At 32.9% G+C, this 23,169-nt stretch overlaps 2 protein-coding genes across 2 annotated transcripts in view; one reads left to right on the top strand and one right to left on the bottom strand.

Moving 5' to 3' along the window:
• The window catches only part of Vps4 (vacuolar protein sorting 4), a 326,101-nt gene that overhangs the window by 208,974 nt on the left and 93,958 nt on the right, over nt 1-23,169 (top strand). The gene's annotated exons all lie outside the window — the stretch shown is intronic.
• On the bottom strand, nt 1,835-21,992 carry LOC149488521 (uncharacterized). The gene is made up of 6 exons (XM_089695624.1): nt 21,847-21,992; nt 4,859-5,121; nt 3,689-4,730; nt 3,298-3,613; nt 3,081-3,215; nt 1,835-3,006 (listed from the first exon to the last, which is right to left on the bottom strand). The coding sequence occupies exons 2-6, from the start codon at nt 4,995-4,997 to the stop codon at nt 2,245-2,247; spliced, it is 2,394 nt and encodes a 797-aa protein (XP_089551750.1). The 5' UTR covers nt 4,998-5,121; nt 21,847-21,992; the 3' UTR covers nt 1,835-2,244.

Raw genomic sequence — 23,169 nt, 5'->3', positions numbered from 1 at the left:
GATCTCGGAAGTTAATTTGTTACAAAATTTATAATATCTTTTATATCGATATCTATTATCTAATATCTCGAATGATCGGTCCCTGGGGACTGTAAGCGAGCTATTACAAGATTAGTCAACGAAACTGTAAGTATCACATAGTCGTGTTTTGTTTATTTTAAAATAACTATAAGTCTTGAGTCATGTTGTTAGAGACTGAAAAATATAACCTACTAGAGGTCCGCCCCGGCTTCGCCCGTGGTACATATTTCGCAATAAAAGGTAGCCTATGTCCTTTCTCGGGTATCAAAATATCTCCATACCAAATTTCATGCAAATTGGTTCAGTAGTTTAGGCGTGATTGAGTAACAGACAGACAGACAGAGTTACTTTCGCATTTATAATATTAGTATGGATTAAACATAACTCATCATTTCGATCCTAATCCAAAAGTCTTCTTTTCTATGTTTCTAAATAGCATCTCACTATTACAAACTTTAATCTATTTCTATTGTATAAATACCAACACTAGTTATCGTCCAAGGATACGTGCAACATGCGGCATTTGCTAAAAAAAAATAACACATCCTAAAGAACTAAATATTCGTGCAAGTTTTCTTCATGAACATTAGGTGAAACTTTTTTATTATGTATGAAATTTTGATTTTATTAAAAGATTCATTTAACACGTTCACTGCGGCATGTCCAGTATCGGGCCATCAGCGACTACACCACAGTGCGGCGCCCAAAATCGCAGTTTTCACCGTGGTGCGGCGAGGTTTTTTATATGTTAATCAATGACTAGAAAAGAGACAAATATATTTTTGTGATCACAGTTTGAAGTAGGACTCAATTTCGTTTAAAAATCGTATGGCAAAATATTGGACACACGCATAGAAAAGAAACCGTTTCTTTTGTGTGCGGCATGTCAAATATTTTGCCATGGACAAGTACCTCATGCCGCACTGTACTGCGAGCGCGCCGCGTGTCAATCTCGCATAGTGATGTACCAGGACCGCACGCGTCGTTATCAAATTTTTAAATGACAATGATACCTTAGAGGCTTTAGTTTTTTTACTTTCTTTTATTTCGTAGCATAAATGCAAAAATGTGATGACAGTTGTGAAAATAATATAAAACATTAAAACAAAAGTTACTGAACAAATTAAAACATAAGTTACTGAACAATTTCCTGATAGTACTCTATCAAGTACCTTGTTTTATATGTGTTTTTTTTGTATCGACGATCTCGTTATCTGTTAACAAACAGACTGAAATATACAAAATTGATTTATATCGATATCGATGTTTTATTTTACAGTGTTTCCCATCGCTATTACTGTAAACATGCCGTATCAACGCAGTGCGGGATGGCAAATAATTTTTCACAAAATCAGGGGTTTACATTTTCCCTTATATCTTTTAAACTATTGAGTCAAACTAAAAGCTATTTATGCGGTATATACAAGACTATATATACAATTATCCGAAAAAAAAAATTTTGAAATATCTTGAAATTTCATGAAATTATTAACCTTCAAAGTCAGTAGGTGCGATGTGATAAAAATGGCTCATGACGCACAGTGGTGAACTTGCCGATGTGAAGTATTGAAGACATGCCGCAACAACGGTAAGTTTGGCATTTTAGGTGCCGCAGTGAACGTGTTAATGAGTATTGGAATAGATGTTTTATAATAAACAAAAGTAAATGGATATAAGGTAAAATAATAAGATTTCTGAAGACAGTTCTTGTATTGATGAATTGAAATGATGTTCTTGTATTTATTTAAAAAAATACATATTGCATAAGCATTTTAAACTATTCCTGTGCATTGGGTAAAATAAAACGACATAATGTTAAAGTATACGTTTTATTTAAGCTGCAGCTTAGAATTAACAACATACAGTTTCCTTGAAACTTAAATGGTTTAATCGTTTCTAAATGCATATTTATTATATTTACATTGACATAAAAACAAATGATTACATTTCGATTACGCATCATCACTTCTTTGAAGTTCGGTAAATAGTTGTAGGTTTACCCACACAATAATGAGTACACATTAAATAATAAGCAATAATTTACACTCATGTTACCTTAACCGATTGTATAAACTAGTTTCTTATAAAAATTTACACTAATATCTCGAAAACATTACATACACCTAGGTTATAACAAAATAATTAGTGATTTCAAACTACAGAAAGTGAATATAAAGATGGTGAAGAAGTCAGTCTTTACCTCACTAAAGTAAATGAGAGTAACTAAACTTGATAGTGCAAAAAGGTATCTAAGGGATCTGCGGGTCGGTCTGATACACTTGCGGAATTTTTAGTAGCGGTCGCCTGAGGTGCGTCAGTTTCTTCGCGTTGCTTCACCCCGTCCTTACCTCGAAACGTCATTTTGTATTTCTCCTTCGACAGCACCGGCAATAGAATGTTCCAAAAGTTCGGGTTATTCCAAAGTATTGTAGTTCGTCTATCCCTTTGCTCCTTTAAGAAGGCGTAAATCGAATTTTCCGTACCCATGTCGGTAAATACATAAACCGTCTTTTTCGCTTTCAACATTTCGCCCCGTATTTTCTTTATATTTACGTGACTATAAGCTGACATTAAGTAGTTGGGTGAAAAAATAACGAGTGTTGTCTCTCCTTCTTTTGAACTATTTTTTAGCTGCTTGATAAAATTTTCTTTATTGCAGTCGCTAGCTATGGGTTTCGTGTGAACTCTAAGATTTTTATGGACACGCAAACCCGGCAAAATCTCTTTAAATACAAATTCTTCGTCCTTTTCTGAGTATTTAATAATAACGCTTCGTTCTTTTTCTTTGTTGTTACTTGGATGGGATATATTGAAAAGTTTGTTTTTTATCATGGAATGTAACTGCTTTCTGTATTTTAAATAGAATAGCATAAGAATTGTAGATAGTGATGCAGAAACAGAAATAAAACACACAAATATGGTGAAGCGCATGTTGCAAGCCTCCTTTTTCCAAATTGAACAATGCATAGAACTTTCGTCCTTTACCTGAAATAAATGCAACTTTAATGTTTTCATTCAACACGTTATATTTTTCTACACATGATAAAATGAATACAAACCTGTGCTTTAAAATGTTCTTTGAGAAAGTCCAGAAATTTGAAATTTTTACAATAACAATGAAGAGGGTTGTGTCCTATCCACACTTGTTTCATCGGTTTTTTTACAACACTTTTATAACTGTAGGGAGCGTGATTCTGAAATAGAGAACATAGAATAATTCTATATTTACTAACTAAAGACAATGAATCAAAAGTACCTAAGTTTAGAAATACATACCCATAGACTTTGGATGGAATTAAAACTGATATCCAAATTTTCATGTCCGTTAATCCACCAATCATCATAAGTCACTTCAAATTTATTGTGACTCAAATTGAGGAGCTTCAAACTATACGTATGTAAAAATGGAGATACTTTATTTACAGTCCAAGAATTATTACGTAATTCCTTAGTCTCGAAGTCTAGTTCATTGTACGCAAAAGATATTGTCATTCTTTGCCTATTGTTACTGAATAAATAAGACGATATTGTCTTCAATTTATTATGTTCCATACTTAAGTAAATAAGGCTTAACAATGAAGAAAATGTCGATCTGAAATACAAAGAAACATTGAGGAAATTGCAATAAAAATAGAGAAATTTCAACAAAGAATTACGGTTAACTTACCCGGAAATTTCTTCAATGGAATTATAGGCTAAGTCCAATTTTTCCAATCTCACCAATGAGGAAAATAGCTTCGGCTCTAAGTTTTTCAAGTTATTGTGACTTAAATCGAGTTCAAGCAAATTTATTTGATCGTTAAATGTCGATTCCCGTAATGCTCCGATGTCATTGTATGCTAAGGATATGTTCGTTATTTGTGATGAATTGCCAAAAACGTCGTAAGGTACTATTTCAATACCGCAACGTTGTATATAAATTTGCTTCAAATTTTGTAAATTGCCAAACAAACTTCGAGGAAGTTCTTTCATTTTAACATCATTGTTGAGAATTATTACCGTCTCCAAGTTATTGTTTGTCGAGAATAGATTTTGTGGCAGAGACGAAAACTTGTTGGAGAACAACGTGAGCTTTTTCAACTTGCTCAGTGGTTTAAAAATAAGCGTAGGAAGTTCGTTAAGTCCATTAGAACTAAGATCTAATTCTTCAAGCACGTTTACGCCGGAGAAGAAGTCTTTAGAGAACCAAGTAACGTTACTTTGCCATAGTGACAGTTTTCTTAAAAATGCCAAGTGAGAAAATATATTTGAAGACACATTAGTCATTTGGTTGTGACTTATTTCTAAAGTTTCCAATCTTTCAAGTGGTTTGAATAGCTGCTCGGAAATGTTGATGCTGTTACATCGTATGTTGAGCCATGTTAAATTATTCACATCTGTAAACAGATTATCCGGGAGGTGAGTGATCCCACTCACGGATAGTAATAGCTTTGTCAGATCCCGAAGCCCGGAGAAATGTTTCCTGTCGAAATACCCGGAGAGGTTCTTCGCATTTTGAAATATCAATGACATAGTTTTAGATACTCCGAGCTGCTCCAATACATCTTTAAATGACGACGTCGGTAGTGGACAGTCTTTGAAACTGACGGATTTAAAATTATTCATTTCATTGGCACATTTTGGTAGCTTACTATAATCTAACGTTGTAACATTTTCACACTTTATATTTATGTACGTGTTCGGTAGGAGGTTTATCTTTACGACGTTACCTGCAACAAAGAAGGGTACATTGACTTTGTAACTGGAGATCGTGTGGAGATAGCATCTATTCGTGTTCATGCAACTTTGGCTGAAACAATAGGAGCATTTGGAAACGTGAGCATTTAAGTGCACTCACCGTCGATGTTGCAATTGAGTTCAACAGCGAACGTGCCGCCGCAAACGCAGTTAGGGTGACTTGGGCACATCAGTCTTGTTGCACCAATTACGTGTATTGCCAACGCTAGGGTTAGCACGTGTATCAATTTACAAGCCATCGCTGTCTATTTTACATGTGTCCGTGGTTTCACTTGAATACTGCCGAGGTGTGAATTCTGAAATCGACTACCGAACGTGACTGACGCGTCTCATATCTTGTTTTTATTTTCATCTTCGTTCTACCTGAAACAAAAGTATATTTATTTTATAACCAAGCACAAATGAAATCGACTTTAAGCTGGGAACAAGAGAACTTTTATATAATAATAATTCTTCGACATTTTATTGTGAGTACTTCTTCAGATTGAAAATACGTACAAAGCTAACTGACAAGGAGAGGATTTCATACTATTGACATACGTTTTATTTCTCATTACATTCGATTCTGTCGTATCATGTACACACAGTTCCTACCCGCTTGTTTTATAGAAAGTTACTAATTCTATTAACCTCTTTAAAATATAACCGGTTGGGGTTATAGTTGGGATAATAGTGATGAATAATTGTTATGTTCTATGTTCGCTTTCATTAATAAATATTCGAAACTTAATGAACCTCAATCCATCAATAGCAGAAAACATGTCACTTTGTATTTATTTACCATTTATAGGAAGGAGTATTTATTGAAAATACGATAGCGCTCAAAGCATCAATTTCAGTAACAAAAAGCTCGACAAATTTCATAAAAATGGCCGCAGTTGTACAACTTGTAAATAGCATGCGTATATTTCTATCTGTTTAACTTTTATGCAAGAAAAACTTGTTGAATTATACGAGTTCGCAGTTTGTTTCCATTCATTTGGAAACATAAAAAAATGAAAGTTGAATCGTTTGTTAACAGTAATTACGTACAAAACGGGAAAAATACATTGTTTTTACAAATGACGTTGCTCTTTTTACTTATTCGTCCACTGCATTTATTTTATTTCAAACTGATTTTCATGCTACGAGTGACATGATTTATTTTGAAAACAAAATGTTTTAACAAAAAGTTTACCGCTGTAATTGAAATAAATAATAAATTGTTATCGAGATTCGGTTGTGTTTTTATCGTGTTCTTAAAATTTTTTTATGGTTAGTTCTGAAATAGGGTACGTCGCAAATCAAGAGTTTTGTGCCCAAAAATGTAAAATATAACATATTTTTATAGAGTTGTTTAACACGTTCGCGGACAGTACTGGTTTACAGGTTGCAGCTACTGAGACACTACTTTTTTTCATACATTGCCCAGGGGCGTAGTGTCACAACACATGGTTAAAAAACCATATGATATGACAGAACGGATATAGGCGTAAACGTCGTAAGTACTCAGCGTCAGATTCATAGTCACCATCATCAGCAAATGGGTATGGACTCGATTCAGGGGTACACGCTGCATCAAACAGGTCTTGAAGACGTTTTTGTTCTTTTTCGAACGAGTCTCGAGACGCCATTTGCAAAAATATTCGTTACAAATTTAGTTCAACAAAATCGTGTTCACAACAAACAATAGCAACATAAATATGTTGTTTACATAAGCAACTAGACTTGAATTAGTACATCCAGTATGAGTAAAACAATTAAATTACGTTGGAAACAAAATACTCAATTTCTAAACAACAATTCATACGCGGCACGCGGGATCACCGCAGCGGCGCAGTACTCGACTAACCGTATGCAAACATGACGCCCACGGGCGTAGTGTGCGCGGGGAGAGGGGTAAAAAAATATGAATGTATGCGTGGAAGTACCTTCCTTTGACGAATTTTTGTAAATAATGCAGTGACAGTACAAAAGTCGTAATTATACCTGTGATGACAGTACAACATGCCGTTCTTTATGATAGTATGAAAAATCGCTCGTCGTTTGGCGTACTGATTTTATGCAAGTAAAAACTGATACGTCGACAGACGTACTGTCGTATCACTTTTAGCTGTCTAGACGCCAGTGGTCGTTACTGTCCGCGAACGTGTTAAACCAAGATATATAGTAAGACGTATATCAGTCTTAATGATCGAAAAAAATCAATTATTTTAAAATATTATCACATACAATTCAAATTGTAAGTGGGAAAATTTGCTGAAGTATATTACTTTTTTTTTATTAGTAATAGGGAAGCGCTTGACCACAATCTCGCCTGATGTTAAGCTGAGATGTGGTATAAGATGGAACGCGCTTCCCTAGAAGGTACCTGTTCACTCTACGCTCTATTCTACTCTTCATTATATTTTCGGCGGCATATTTCAGTACAAAACGATATTCAAGCATGAATCGTCAATAATAAAATGAAGATGAATGCTTAATAATTTGAAATGCTGTTACATGAGTTTACACCGGTTAAGTTCACGAAATACATAATTGAATTGTAACCAGGTAAAAATTAAATTATTAATTTGATTCATCCTTACCTACAGACATTGGCAAACGTCTGGCAGAAGAGACGTCACTTATAATTAGTTGTTGTTCGTTTTGTAAAGACCCCTTTAAAATTTGTATAACTTGGAACAAAATACATTGAAAATTTAATTATTGCAAAAGTCGTATTTCATGTTTCGGCTACGATCCCGAGCTCTTTGTGTAAAGTTTTAAGCTCTCATTTAAGAGTTTCGGTTTCGCTATCAATTTATAATAAATGCCTGATTTGAAAAGGTATGTAGAGTTTAACTGTGTCTATAAATATTAAATCAATTGGTTTACCATGTCAATTTTACTTGTTAAATATTCTTAGATAAAATAATAATTCATAAGTTAAAAAATCGCTTTAGCCTTTCTTCTTAATGGGTGTGTTTATTGTATTTCGTCTAAATGTTTTATGAGTCAAGCATCTTATGCCAAATCAAGTTTAAGAACTGTTATTATAATAAGTAATATAATAAGTAACACCTATTATATAAACCGAACAATAAATCAAAATACTGAAAAGCTATTTTCCGCAACATTAACACCGAAATGACATTTAAACGAGCGGGTAAAAAAGCCAAAATTCATATAACCAAAGCTTTAATGTCATAAATATTCCACTCATTTGTGGTCAGACAATGGCTATAACATATTAGGTGCGGACAGAGTAGATATAATACGTATAGGGTGAGCACGTGCGGTTGGCATTTGAGATAAATTACCACCGCATTACAGGCAGCTTTTTTATTAAACTTACTTGTCAATTCACACTGTCCACAATTTATTTCTTAGCGTGTCAGCAAAAAGTGCCATGGGATACTCGGCTGTTCATTAATTTTATGGTGGGTGTTTTTTAGATGTTGGTGTTTGTGATTTTTAGTGTTTTCAAGTTTGTTAAACTAGGTAAGCTAGGCACTTACCTAATAAAATGCACGTTTTGTAAGTTGTTTTAACACGTTTACACTATCACTTTTTCGTGAAAAGTAAAAAAATATAAACATGAACAACTTTAATTCTATAAATGTTACGTGCGATGTTATTGTTTATCGTCATTTCTACACATTGAAATGTACATCAGTGAAATAGAGGGGCAATGATAGTTAGATGTCTATACTGAGTATGCCCAAGGGTTATATCGTCGGCAGGTGCAGTAGGAGTAAAGCTCTAAGGCTTACGTCAGACGCACGTATTTCATACCCACTTAATGTGTCTCTGTAGTCTCCACCTACATGCAGACGGGTTTGAAACACTGGTAATGAAAGTCGAGCTTTATGACCCTGTTTTACGATTTAATTTTGCTTGAAGTATGTGGTTCTATGTTAATATTTGCAAAAGCTCTCCACAGTCGATAAATTGGACTTTAAAGTTGTTTTTACTCAAAACTTTAATTTTATTCAGCAAAAAATGACGTAGTATAGTATCTGTAAAAAAGTTTAAACTTTATAAAGATATTAAATTTATGAATATCAAATAGAAATAGTACATCTTTAACTCGATAATTTTACTCTTAAAGTTGACGTAATTCAAATTGCCCTCACTCGTTTATAGGTATCAGCTTTGTAGCCTTAGCTGAATAGATATTATATTTATACTAATTGTTTCAACGAATTTGTAGAAAGTACACTACACATAAACAACATTCACAAAATACGAACACCAAATCGCGTGTGCCAATGTTACAATATTACCGCAAAATAAAAACACCATCCAAGTAGCGGACTAACTTGCATGACAAAGTTGGAATTTCCTCGGTTTTTCTGTATTAAATAATACTGTGGGGAAAGGGGAGTTAATCCGTCTCGTCATGGGTGAGGGTGGCACGCACGAAGTACTATTGGACTCTCATCACGCTTACGTAAGGGTTACGTTCTTATGGGTTATTATCAATTATTCTACAAGGATAATATTCAATGTATTATATACAAAATAATTCATAATTTAGTTTAAAATCAATTATCATTTAAAAACATATAAATTTGAAGTATGAAATATTCAATCGCTCGTTCGATATTATTTGTTATCGAACGATTTCTCAAGATTAAAAAAGATATTTAATGTTTTTCTAAAAATATATTGTATCATCCGTAAAAGGAAAGTTACAAATTAGCGCTAATTAAAATATATAATTCATAAATTATTATATTACAAGCTTCCCAAATCCCAAAAGACGTTGCGTGAGTGCAAAAAATATACCTTAATCATAATTTCCTATATTATTATAATAATAACATGACTTTCATCGTACTAAGTCGCGAAGCGTTGTTGAGTCATTTTATTTAATTTCAAAATCCATTATTTTCCATGAAAAAATAAAGCCTTTTTAAACGTTCGGATCGCACGTACGCTTTTATGCCCTAAATAACCAAATAAATAACGCGAAATGTTGCTTGCTTTTTGTTGCCGTATTTATCTAGACGATTTATTCGCGGTGTTTTGATACAAAATAACTATTATTTGAACGTAAAATATTTAAAAAATGCCGTATAGATTTTGACTACGTTTCAATTATACGAACTAGTTGCTATTTTAAAATTTACAAACGATTTTAATGACACGTATTGTTGAGTATCTTTATTTAGAAACAATTACTGAATGTGCGATATTTTTACATTGTTATTTAATTAAATATAGCATACCCATAATTACTGGTATGAAAAAGATCCATATACATTAAATTAGTAAAATTTCATAACATTACATTTTAATTTATAAAATCAACGCTATGCAAAAATCATTTTGTAAAACGTATCAAAATCCTCACATTATAGCAATTTCTCAAAGTATACACATAAAATTTATCACGCAAGTAATAATAATCATTCCAATACTGCGCCTACACATAGATACATTCCTATATCCACATCTATAAATAACGACACAAAATGAACACCTAAGATGATAATCTCAACTAACCGAATCCACACCGCTATAAAATAGAACCGCTGTCGTCATGTTCTGAATTAATCTTCAGCCTTCAGTGTTATGAACGTTTTTGTTATGCAAATAAAATGACCGAATCGATATAATGCTGAGTTCCGATTGGTTAACATTAGACGGTGTTAGGGCGGAATGTAGATCGCTCATCGGTCGTAGGTATTGGAAATATTTTGATGCGCTATTTATTGCTTCCGTAGCCTCATTTATTTCTTATATTAGTATTTTGTATACACTCGGCTTTGAGAGCGTTTTTTGATGCTTATTGCGTTTGTATTTGTAAGTTGTATCATACCATCAACTGAAAATATTCTGGCGCAGTAAATTTCGTTCTCTGAAAAGTAACGGGTTATGTTTTAAATTAATGTTTAACATACACAGGCTCAATTTAATTATTTTACTTACTAGCTGTGCCCGCGACTTCGTCCGCGTGGAATAGTGACTGCATAGTAGGGTAGTTACTACTTAACTTTTATTGAATAAACACGTACTACCATAAATAATTAAACGAACTGTTAGTAAAATTTATTACTAAACTGAGCTAAAAAATAAAAATAAATTCCTTCCTTGTATGGATGTTTTTGACAATATACAGGGTGTAATCGTTAAGTGTGCACAGGCGATTTTTCCGTAAGTATTGCAGATAACAAAAAACTTTAAACTGATATCGAAAGTACTTAACCTAATGAGTAAAATGGCCGTAATAAATTTTTAAAAATAAATCGAGAAATATCAAAAAAATTATCTTTAAACACTCCCATACATTAAGTATGAAATATGAATATCCCATATAGGTACATTTAATATGAAAGATTTTAGCTATCTTTTTCTTTTTTTGGTTTTCTGCTTTTTTTGGGTTTCTGCTTTAATTACTTCGCAAACTTGAAGTGACATTTTCCACGTTTTTCCGGACATTTTCACGCATTTTCCGGATATTTTCCGGACATTTCCCAGGCATTTTCCAAATGCTAGGAAAATCCCCGGAAAATGCCTGGGAAATTCCCGGAAAATAACCGGAAAATGCCTGGGAAATGTCTGGAAAATGTCTGGAAAATATCCGGAAAATGCGTGGAAATTTCCGGAAAATCCCTGGAAAATATCCGGAAAATGCGTGAAAATGTCCAGAAAATATCCGGAAAATGCCTGGCAAATGTCTGGAAAATGTCTGGAAAATATCCGGAAAATGCGTGAAAATGTCCAGAAAATATCCTGAAAATGCGTGATAATGTCCGGAAAATATCCGGAAAATGCGTGAAAATGTCCGGAATATATCCGGAAAATGCGTGAAAATGTCCGGAAAATACGTGAAAATGTCCGGGAGGAGCGTGGAAAATGCCTGGAAAATCCCCGAAAAATGTCAGGGAAATGTCCGGAAAATGTCTGGAAAACATCCGGAAAATCCCCGGGAAATGCTCGGAAAATCCCCGGACAATGCCTGGGAAATTCCCGGAAAATGCTCGGAAAAGTCTGGAAAATATCCGGAAAATGCGTGGAAATTTCCGGTAAAACTGTGGAAAATGCCTGGAAAATATCCGGAAAATGCGTGAAAATCCCTGGAAAATATCCGGAAAATGCGTGTAAATGTCCGGAAAAGGCGGGAAAATGCCTGGAAAATCCCTGGAATATGCCTGGAAAATATCCGGAAAATGCGTGAAAATGTCCGAAAAAAGCGTGGGATAATGCTCGGAAAATCCCCGGAAAATATCCGGAAAATGCGTGAAAATTTCCGGAAAGAGCGTGGAAAATGCCACTTCAAATTTGCGAAGTAATAAAAGCAGAAAGGCAAAAAAAGAAAAAGAAAGCTAAAATCTTTCATATTAAATGTATATGGGATATTCATATTTCTAATTTAATACTTAATGTATGGGAGGGTTTAAAGATAATTTTTTTGATATTTTTCGATTTATTTTTAAAAATTTATTACGGTCATTTTACTCATTAGGTTAAGTACTTTCGATATCAGTTTAAAGTTTTTTGTTATCTGTAATACTTACGGAAAAATCGCCTGTGCACACTTAACGATTACACCCTGTATATAACCGTTTCTACGAAAAATCTATTTTTTCATTCGTTGATCTCAAAAATAAAAATTCCAATCACCAGAACGACAGGAAATTTTAATAATTTATTTTTAATTGTGTTTTGCACAATTTTGTTAAATTACGACTGGATGAAAATTTTGTTCGTGGTCGTCGTCGTCGTTGGTAAGGTGAACAAATCCTTATCAAAACATCATACGCTTAAGACAATAATTAGTATCGATAGCGGATTCTATTCCTTTGCGTTTTGACGTTTGTCTCAGCGCTCAGATCTTTCCTGTCTCACGCCGTAGTAACTAAACCGTTTAGACCGTGCAATAAAAATTAAATAAAAAAAAAACTCAACGCAACGAAGAAAAGTGCATAGAAAAAGGAAAAAATGTTGTGTGGTTTTATGAAACCACGGTAAAAGTGAAACTTAGGCACAAAATTATCGTATTTGTACGATAATGACTCCGAACACTGCTTTATACCTACTCGGCAGCCGAACAACACGCGACATGCGCTACACAGACCAAAAAGTTTGAGACGATGTAATAAAAGTTTCACTAATTTTACAAACTTCCCGAAGATCTTTAAAAATAAATACCATTTTAAATATTTATAAAAATAAAAAAACAAAGTCATCGGGGCTGCCATACCATCATTATCATATCATATACAATTATATTTTTTTTATAATGGTACTTAATTTTAAAGATCGTCGGGAAGTTTGTAAAATTATTATTTATTCCTTTTCCTTCGTTGCGTTGGGTTTTTCTTTTTAATTTTTAAATTTTTAACTTCGGTTTCTTATTTTCATGTGATATTTTCAAGTGAGCGAGACCTACCTCTACCTCCATATTACATTCCTACATCATATTGATATCTATAAGTTTGTTGCTCCTTGACATCTTTTAAGTTGGGCCGTAACCGTGCACAAATTGTAATGGATCACAGTGGCAAAAGAAGTGGTATCTTTAGGAAAAAAAATTGCCAAGAGCCAGGCCTATGTGGCTTTGAGTAGAGTTCAAAATTTCCAGGGTGTGGCTATCCTCTCGCTCCCATATCCCCCTCTTCTTTCACAGACTTTCAACCCTTCTCTTTCCACACCTAGTAAATGGCAGAACCGATTTTGATGTAAACCATATTATCTAATTATACCTATATGTACACGTCATATCCTGTCGTTTGATGCTCCATTTGGTTTATTTATCTAACCACTGTCACCCCTAAATGTAATAAACGGATGAACCGATTTCGATAAAACACGTTGCTCTTTTATATTTTGATATGCCGCTTGAGTATATTATTATTTGACCACATTCGATTATTGTTCATTCCCACTTTCACCGCTGTAATCTAATAAATGGATAAACCGAATTGGATAAAAATATAACTAATATTTTTTCCCACATTCCCACTTTTACCTCTATATACCTAGGTATAATAAATGGATGAACCGATTTTGATACACTTTATCTAAGAACCAGCGTCGGAAAATATGCTGCCTAACACGCATCTAATTCGTATTACCTGTTAGCGAGCTACGGTGGCACAAACAGACAAACATAGCGGTCAAACACTTATCACCCATCTTTTTGATGGTTAAAAATGGTTAAAAGGGGTTAAAAATATAATACGACATAATTTAAAGGACATTTAATTTAAATTTACCTAGAAGTAAGCATAATTCTAATTTGACCCCTTCCCCCCTACTACCTCAGCTTACCCCCCCACCCTTGGGGACTTTCGATATGATCACCTGGACATTTATAAGGAATAATTACTGTAGCGTACTATAACAGATAACTTACGTTTTATCGTACACTGTATAGTGTACAATAGAATGCCTTTGCAAATGTTCGCCGTGAACACTTAAATGGTCATAACTGTTTTATTTACAAACCGATTAACATGAAATAAGTAAACACTTAATGTTAAATGAAGATTACCACAATATATTAGTGAAAACCGCATCTAAATCGGATAAGCCGTTTCTGAGATTAGCGTGCACAAACATACAGACAAACAGACAAAAAAAATTATAACTACAGTTTTGGGTTTGAGATCGATTTAATAATAACCCCTGCTATTTTGTTTTTTTACATATTTTCATTGTACAGACATCACTTTTCTAGAATTTTATTATAATATGTATTGAATATTGATTGACCACGCGCAAGGTTACTAATTTCCACTACATCCTCACGCAAATCGTCAATTTTTATGAACATTGAATCTGTAAATAAAAAAAAATCAAAAGATAAGTGTACCTAATTTTAATAAAAAGCTACTAACAAATAAAGTTTTATCAAGAACTAAAGTGACCTTCTTTGGGCGTATAATATAGTCTTGTAAAAGTTATACATGATAAAAATAAAATTTCATCATTTTCTTATTTTGCCATAACTTTAACTAATTAAAAACATGAGTCTAACTATATAATTATAATAAACAATAAATATAAAAGTTACAACTTACCTTTTGTGGGAACGCAAGAAGGCGAAAATTAAAAAAAAGCCGAAGATTTTTAAAAATGTAACCAATGAACACAATCACTGTTATCTACTATTACCCAAAGAGAATACAAATACTACGTCTATTACCTATATAACTGTAACTAACATCAAATAATAAACATCTACCCTCACTTATAAAAATTTAGTATATTCACATGAAATATAAGCGCACCTGAAATTTACTCTGGGAAGATATGAATTATTTATTTAACTTTAAAAAAAAAACAAACTCACCAACATCATAATATTTAAATTATGAATTTCCAAGGAGCGTTAATATTATGTAAATTGATTTAATTTTAATGAAATCTCATAGATGGCGCTGTTTTAAATTTGTCTTTATACTACTAAGATTCATTATACTGTTTCTCTGCCAAAATTACTTAAATGATGTAGTTTTTATAGTGTAAAGGTAGACAATAGCATGGCTTACTCAAAAACAACATTTAAACATGAGTCTTTATATTGTACGCTGTCGTAGTACACGGAATATGTAAGAAAAATAAAGGTTCACAGCTCCTCCCCCGAAGGTGATAGCATGATAATATGTATATAACAGCCTGACCCGACCTGTTAGTAATATTCATGCAAAATTTGAAGTAAATCCGTGCAGTACTTTCTGAGATTAGCCTGGACAAACATACAGACAAACAGACAAACAGACAAACCGACAAACAGACAAACAGACAAAAATTCTAAAAACTATGTTTTTGGCTTCTATATCGATTATAGATCATGGATTATGTATTCTTTTAAAAAAATATTCAATGTACAGTTTTGACTTTCCTACGATTTTATTATATGTATAGATATACTAATTCTTCATTTGCAATAAATTAACATAAACCGACATATTATTAAATTTATAATCAACAGAAAACAGTACAAGAGTTTTTAAGAAAGAAACATTTTTTTAAATTTTACTTTCTTTTTAGGGTGTAAATTTTGCTAATGAAACATAATTTATTTTATTTTACGCTAGGAATCATTTATAAAGCTTCATAACACTCCATGATATAATTTAATATTTAAACTATTTTACCCTCAATACACTGCGGAATATTTTAAACATCGACCTTTTCGCTTTTCCTTAGCTTGCTTCATTGATCTAGCGGTAAGGACAGGAATGTTCAACCAACCGTTCTTTGTTTCTTTGTCCGAGGAGATAAAAAACATCGCTTTGCTCAGACCGAGGGTTTATCACTATTCCGTGAAAAAATAATCGGAAAAATAGATAGGATTTTTTTATGTCCTTTCCAAGTTAGTGTCAAGCTACTTATTTTTATATATGGTCGTTTTCACTCTACGTTATAGTTTAATATTAGCGATTTACATGTGCCAAGGAAACTAGAGTCATATGGAAGGAATAAAATATAGTACCTATAACTGTATTCGTACTTAAAACTTTAAAAAGTTTGCAATATTGTAATCAAATTAATTGGATAATATTATTATTATTATTTTAAAATAATTCAAGTTAATAAAATGTAGCAAAACATTAAGTGCAATTTTCATCACAAAAGTATTTAAATTATCAACTACTGAAAACATTAAATAATTTACAACAGCAATTAACTAATTATTATCTATACAATTTTAAATACACGAGAGTACTCTTAAATAATTAACAATAATTAACCCCAATTTGTCTACTTTATAACAATCCAAAAAACATTTTGACGATGCTCAACTAAATTAAAAAAAGAATTACTCGAGAATAAACGAAAAAACTGCATGGAAATTGTTGGCGTGTTTTTTTTTTGCAAAAGCATGGAGTGTTCATTCATTACATTGAAAAAGGAAACGTTTCAATGTAAAAATCTTTATTGTACATAGAAACAAAACGTCCATCAAATCAAGAGCAATTCAAAAGCTTGTCCGAGCGCATACCGCATACAAAAAACCGCTTAAAGCGTTTCGGTTGATATTGCTTATTCATAAAATAGCTACTGTAAAAAAATGTAAAAAAAAATATTCATTGTGGGTATCAAACAATACTACAAGTAATTCTGAAATCGATATTCATGCAACTCGTAAAATTTTCATGTTAAACTACGGAAATAATAAAGTTTTATCTCTCTTGTTTAAATAAAATGGAAACTTGAATAAAATTGTATACACCTCTAAGATATAAATACTAAAGCGATTATATATTATCTATTATCTATACTAAATTGAGTATTATTATTATACTCATAGTATCGGTATTCATAGATGTAATTTTCTCTCTTATAAGGGCCGATTTTTCAATGCTTGGATAAAACTTATCCGTCCAAATAAAGTATTACACGATAATATTAAAATGTCACGTAAACTGTCAAATACGGGCAATTAGAATACGTTTTTAAAATGGTAGTTTTATACATTATTCGACGAATAAGTTTTATCCAAGCATTGAAAAATCGGCCCTTAATTTTATAACTGAGTGATTTGAATGTCACATTAAGGTACATTCATCATGTGACTATTATAAACGTACAACCTGTAATTTATATTCTTCAACTAAAACTGTTAACGGAGTTATTCAAGATACAAAATAAACATGACAATGAAAACCTTAGATTAGATTAAACCGGATAGGTGTCTTGTTATAGATAGTGAGAAGTTTTTCTTGTATTAGTAGTAAAAAAATGTTAATCGTCAAATCTAGCTTGTGATTGACAAAACTTTTTATGTTCAAATGATTTCAATCCTCCATAAACAATAACCATTTAAACCAGCAATTATTCATCAAAGTGAATTTCAAAAATTGCTTCCTAAATTTTGTAATCAATGTACCAATATTATTGTTAACTGAAACCACATTCGTTTAGAATCTATTTGCACGAACCCGCAAAACTTTTGATTTCGAATTGATATGAGTTACCGAAAATTAGCAAGTTAAATTTTCCCAATAAAAGTTACTGCAAAGTTTACTTAGAGTTTGACGTCAATCCGGATTAATTGTATGGGCAATTTGGAAAACTGTGTTAAATAGTCATTTATCTTTTAACTGTAATGCCGGCTCCCGGGTTAAATAATGTATGTTGGTGAAAGTTAGAATCATTCATGTTCTTTCGAAGCTTATATAAACAGAAAGTCTTTCCCCTTTATCATTATATTACCTTATAGGTCACGTGTCAAAAGTCAAAGCTTAAAATGTACTTGTGCATCGAATAGCGCCTATATAAACGTCTATTATACAGTAGAATGATCCTACATTGTTTTAAATATTCGGAAATTCATTAATGCAGACCTCAGGAGACACTGCGGCTGTCGTCAGATTCACAAGCCTCAATAATTAACTCAAGCTCTGCGACGTCCTGTTAAGACAATAGCGCTCTCAGAGTAATTACACAGCTTATGCATTCATGTGGCTTACTGCGCCTTTGAAATATTATAGAACCTTCCAATGAATGCCCATTTCAACATACGGTTGACTTCAAAACGTTGGAGGCATGTGGGAATGTGTGTATAGACAATTGAGAGAATGGTAACGATGTTTCAAAAGATATTTAATGACGTATGCCTAATTGTACCTTCACAGTAAATATAAATAAAGAAACTAGAATAACAGTATTTCATTATTAATCCATTTCATGTGTACATGAATATTATTAACACGTTCGCGGACAGTACTGGTTTACAGGTTGCAGCTACTGAGACACTACTTTTTTTCATACATTGCCCAGGGGCGTAGTGTCACAACACATGGTTAAAAAACCATATGATATGACAGAACGGATATAGGCGTAAACGTCGTAAGTACTCAGCGTCAGATTCATAGTCACCATCATCAGCAAATGGGTATGGACTCGATTCAGGGGTACACGCTGCATCAAACAGGTCTTGAAGACGTTTTTGTTCTTTTTCGAACGAGTCTCGAGACGCCATTTGCAAAAATATTCGTTACAAATTTAGTTCAACAAAATCGTGTTCACAACAAACAATAGCAACATAAATATGTTGTTTACATAAGCAACTAGACTTGAATTAGTACATCCAGTATGAGTAAAACAATTAAATTACGTTGGAAACAAAATACTCAATTTCTAAACAACAATTCATACGCGGCACGCGGGATCACCGCAGCGGCGCAGTACTCGACTAACCGTATGCAAACATGACGCCCACGGGCGTAGTGTGCGCGGGGAGAGGGGTAAAAAAATATGAATGTATGCGTGGAAGTACCTTCCTTTGACGAATTTTTGTAAATAATGCAGTGACAGTACAAAAGTCGTAATTATACCTGTGATGACAGTACAACATGCCGTTCTTTATGATAGTATGAAAAATCGCTCGTCGTTTGGCGTACTGATTTTATGCAAGTAAAAACTGATACGTCGACAGACGTACTGTCGTATCACTTTTAGCTGTCTAGACGCCAGTGGTCGTTACTGTCCGCGAACGTGTTAAATAAAAGAACCTGAAAACGTATCATTTTATGCTTTTTGAATACAAATATAGGTGCCAGCGAATGTATTATGCATGTTTTTAATTCATGAATGGATATAAAATTGTGTGTAAACAACATGTAGCTCGAAAGTATAATTTATTTATGTTGAAAAGTTTTAATAAATACAGTAAAGGAAAATTTAATTCGTTACCTTTTTGTTATCACTTAAATAACAAAATTATACAGGGTGTACCAAAAAGTAGTGATGAACGGAAGCTGAGAGGTAGAGGACCTAGAGGGCTATCCGAATCACCCCCATGTATGTTATGCGATTTTTCGTATTTTCGGAGTTATGACGATTTTTTCAATTTTTCACCTATCGCCGAGTACGATGATATTTTCACTCATGCTGACGTCAATGATTGCGGAAGATGCTTGATTTTTTTTGTGTGCTAAGCTGAAAGATAGGCCAATTCAGTATGGTAACATTTACTATCGTTAGATCTTTGAATGGAATAAAAAAAAGAATTAAATGGCAAGAAAGATAAAATTACCCAGTATGTTCACCACTTCAAGGGCCCGTAAAAAAATAAAATCACATAAAAAAAGTTTTCCGTTTGACTTTTAAAAACTTGCTCTATCTATCAGATAGCTACCCTGAAAATTTCATTTTATTATTCAGAAGGCTTCAATCGAAAAATTTAAATCTAAATGTGGTAAGTGCACAAATTGAATTAACATGATGATCATTAAAACCAATAAATAGGTGTTTAATTACCAGAAATTTTTAAAATAACCCCGCTGTTGCTCAATGCAAGTGCGACATCACCGTAAAAAGTTGTCTTTTAAATGTCTGAATGCCCTTTTATCATTTTTAATGGTTTCTTCTGCTACTATGAATTTCCGGGTTATTTCGTCTAAATTGTGGCATTCTCTCAAGTAGCCGAAGTCTTTTTAATATTCCCATTGAAACAAATCAATGGGGTTTAGGTTGAGGGACCGTGGAGGCCAGGCTTTAATTAAGGCAGGCTTCATCGGCGCATGCGCAGGCTGCAACGACCAATCCATCTTTCAGGGTATCTTTGCCCTTTAGCCTGGCCTGCACGGTCCCCGGACATAAACCCTATTGATTTTTTTCCGTGGGGATACTACAAAGACGAGAGACTGCCACAATTTGAACGAAATAACCCGGAAATTCATAGTATCAGAAGAAACCATTAAAAATGATAAAAGGGCATTCAGACATTTAAAAGACAACTTTTTACGGTGATGTCGCACTTGCATTGAGCAACATCGGGGTTATTTTAAAAATTTCTGGTAATTTAAACACCTATTTATTGGTTTTAATGATCATCATGTTAATTCAATTTTTGCACTTACCACATTTAGATTTAAATTTTTCGATTGAAGCCGTCTGAATAATAAAATGAAATTTTCAGGGTAGCTATCTGATAGATAGAGCAAGTTTTTAAAAGTCAAACGGAAAACTTTTTTTATGTGATTTTATTTTTTTACGGGCCCTTGAAGTGGTGAACATACTGGGTAATTTTATCTTTCTTGCCATTTAATTCTTTTTTTTATTCCATTCAAAGATCTAACGATAGTAAATGTTACCATACTGAATTGGCCTATCTTTCAGCTTAGCACACAAAAAAAATCAAGCATCTTCCGCAATCATTGACGTCAGCATTAGTGAAAATATCATCGTACTCGGCGATAGGTGAAAAATTGAAAAAATCGTCATAACTCCGAAAATACGAAAAATCGCATAACATACATGGGGGTGATTCGGATAGCCCTCTAGGTCCTCTACCCCTCAGCTTCCGTTCATCACTACTTTTTGGTACACCCTGTATTTTACATTTACATCATTAAAATAAACACATTTCAATCATATTCAAGGTAAGCATTCGGATTAATGTTATTCATATTGAAAACTGTCAATAAAATTATATGAAAAGCAAGAATGACTTATAATGAACGCTATTATATAAAATACTAGCTTTCCGCCCGCGGCTTCGCCCGCGTTTTCAAAGAAAAACCCGTTCCCGTAGGATTTCCGGGATAAAACCTATCCTATGTCCTTTCTCGGAAATCAAAATATCTCTATACCAAATTTCATGCAAATTGGTTCAGTAGTTAAGGCGTGATTGAGTAACAGACAGACAGAGTTACTTTCGCATTTATAATATTAGTATGGATTTTTGTTATATTACCTATACCTATAATAATTAAAAGACAAAAAAGATTTTCAGGAGGCGAATAAAATCAAACAATTACACTAAAATACCTTAGTAATAAACTGAGCTTGGTGTAAAAGAATAAATCCGAAAGAAAAGCAGAGAGTAAAATTCAGGATGGAAATAAAAAGCAATGGACGAAACTGTTTTATACGTTTACCGAGCGACCGTTTTATTTTATTCAAAACGTCTGAATTTTTATTCTAAAGATATTTTAAATGCATCCAGCATCTCTGTTGTGTATGATACAAGATGCGATATAAGAGGTAAATCATAAAAAAATGATCAAGTAATAAATTATCAGGTATGTTATAAAAATAAATTAAAATGGAAGACATTATTAATGACAGAGCCGCAAAAAATTAATGACTGCAGGTAACGATCATGAAATATAAATCATAACTGTGTTATTACAATGTAAAAAATAACAAACATCTTACCTGCAAGAAAATGGCATCCACGTTTCAAATAAAAATAGTGTCCTTGCACAACAACAAAGTTTTTAATTAAACATTAAAGAATAAGTCCATTACAACCGTGCTACGTATTCGAGCGGAGAGCGCTACGACGTCACCGCTACGCTGGCTACGCGACGACTGAAGCTACGCGACTGAATTTGCAAGCATTGAAATAAATTTGTTCGGCTATGTTCGTATCCACGAAAACCACCGATCAAGGGTTGTTTATATGTAGCAACACTTTTAAAACGGTATAAAAAGTCAGGCCAGTCTCATTACATTAACCGCACCTATGTAGCGTCTAATAGAGGTAATAAAATGATGGATTTATGTTCATAATACGGATAAGTTTAGCTTTTATAATAAAATTTAATATTATATTGCTGTTAAAAATGTAGTTATAGGTTGAAGCAACTGACTTCAAGTTTTATACACTTGGCTGTTTGCTATCCGTGTTAAAATCAATGAAAAAAGAAAAACTTGATAAAGATAAAATGTTTTTGTAAGGATAAATCAAGTAAATGAATTTTTGTACCATGTTGATGAAAATAATTAATGTTTTCATAACTCATCATCAATTTAGAAGTCACATTCAAATAATTTGAAAAATTTCATTTAATTTTTATTGAATATCTTATCTTATATATTAGGAGCTCTAGATATTATATAGCATATAAAGGAGTATCTAAAAATGTTTAAACCTGCATAACTAAAACTATCTTCATTGGCCATGAACGGTATTAACGCTATACAGTACCTTATTGTTAGCCCGAGTGTCATAACTATTTGGGAACAATAAGGGCGGTAAATTGTTCCTTAGTTCCGTGCGTGGGAGGAGATGTGTGAAACTGCGATTATAGAAATCTCCTATATTATATATTTTATAAGCATCATTATATAAATTAGAACTTCACACGAGCTTAAGGTATCTTATCTGAATACATTATCATGAGACTCGTGTTTCATTTAACACACACAATTGAAGACTATTTATCGGATTTAAACGCCATTTATTCATAATATTATACAGGCTTTATATCCCGACACTTTCAAAACTTTACAGTGACGTAGATTGATTTATTACATATTTTGTATCCATCTCTACCTATTTCTCTAGTTTAAAGCTCAAATAATTCCTTTAGTATTTGACATTCAGTTTTAAGACATGAAATGAGATCCGTAATTATTATGTTATTGTTATACTCAATATAGAAACGATCAAATTAAATACTCATTCTAACGCTCAGGATATATTCAACATTTTAATTATCCATTAATATTTCATGAACGTTCCCGTTATAGTAT

Source organism: Colias philodice, chromosome 5, assembly GCF_061535455.1.
Source record: "Colias philodice isolate Cphi_HAF_F1 chromosome 5, ilColPhil1 Martin Lab GWU primary, whole genome shotgun sequence".
Classification (NCBI taxonomy): domain Eukaryota; kingdom Metazoa; phylum Arthropoda; class Insecta; order Lepidoptera; family Pieridae; genus Colias; species Colias philodice.
This window is presented reverse-complemented; position numbering and strand designations above follow the sequence as displayed.

Excerpts from the sequence above, each read along its gene's own strand:
- LOC149488521 (XM_089695624.1), bottom strand. The coding sequence starts at position 4,997 with ATGGCTTGTAAATTGATACACGTGCTAACCCTAGCGTTGGCAATACAC. Across the intron at positions 3,216-3,297 it reads ATTCCATCCAAAGTCTATGG|AATCACGCTCCCTACAGTTA; the intron begins GTATGTATTTCT and ends TCTCTATTTCAG. Across the intron at positions 3,007-3,080 it reads AAGAACATTTTAAAGCACAG|GTAAAGGACGAAAGTTCTAT; the intron begins GTTTGTATTCAT and ends CATTTATTTCAG.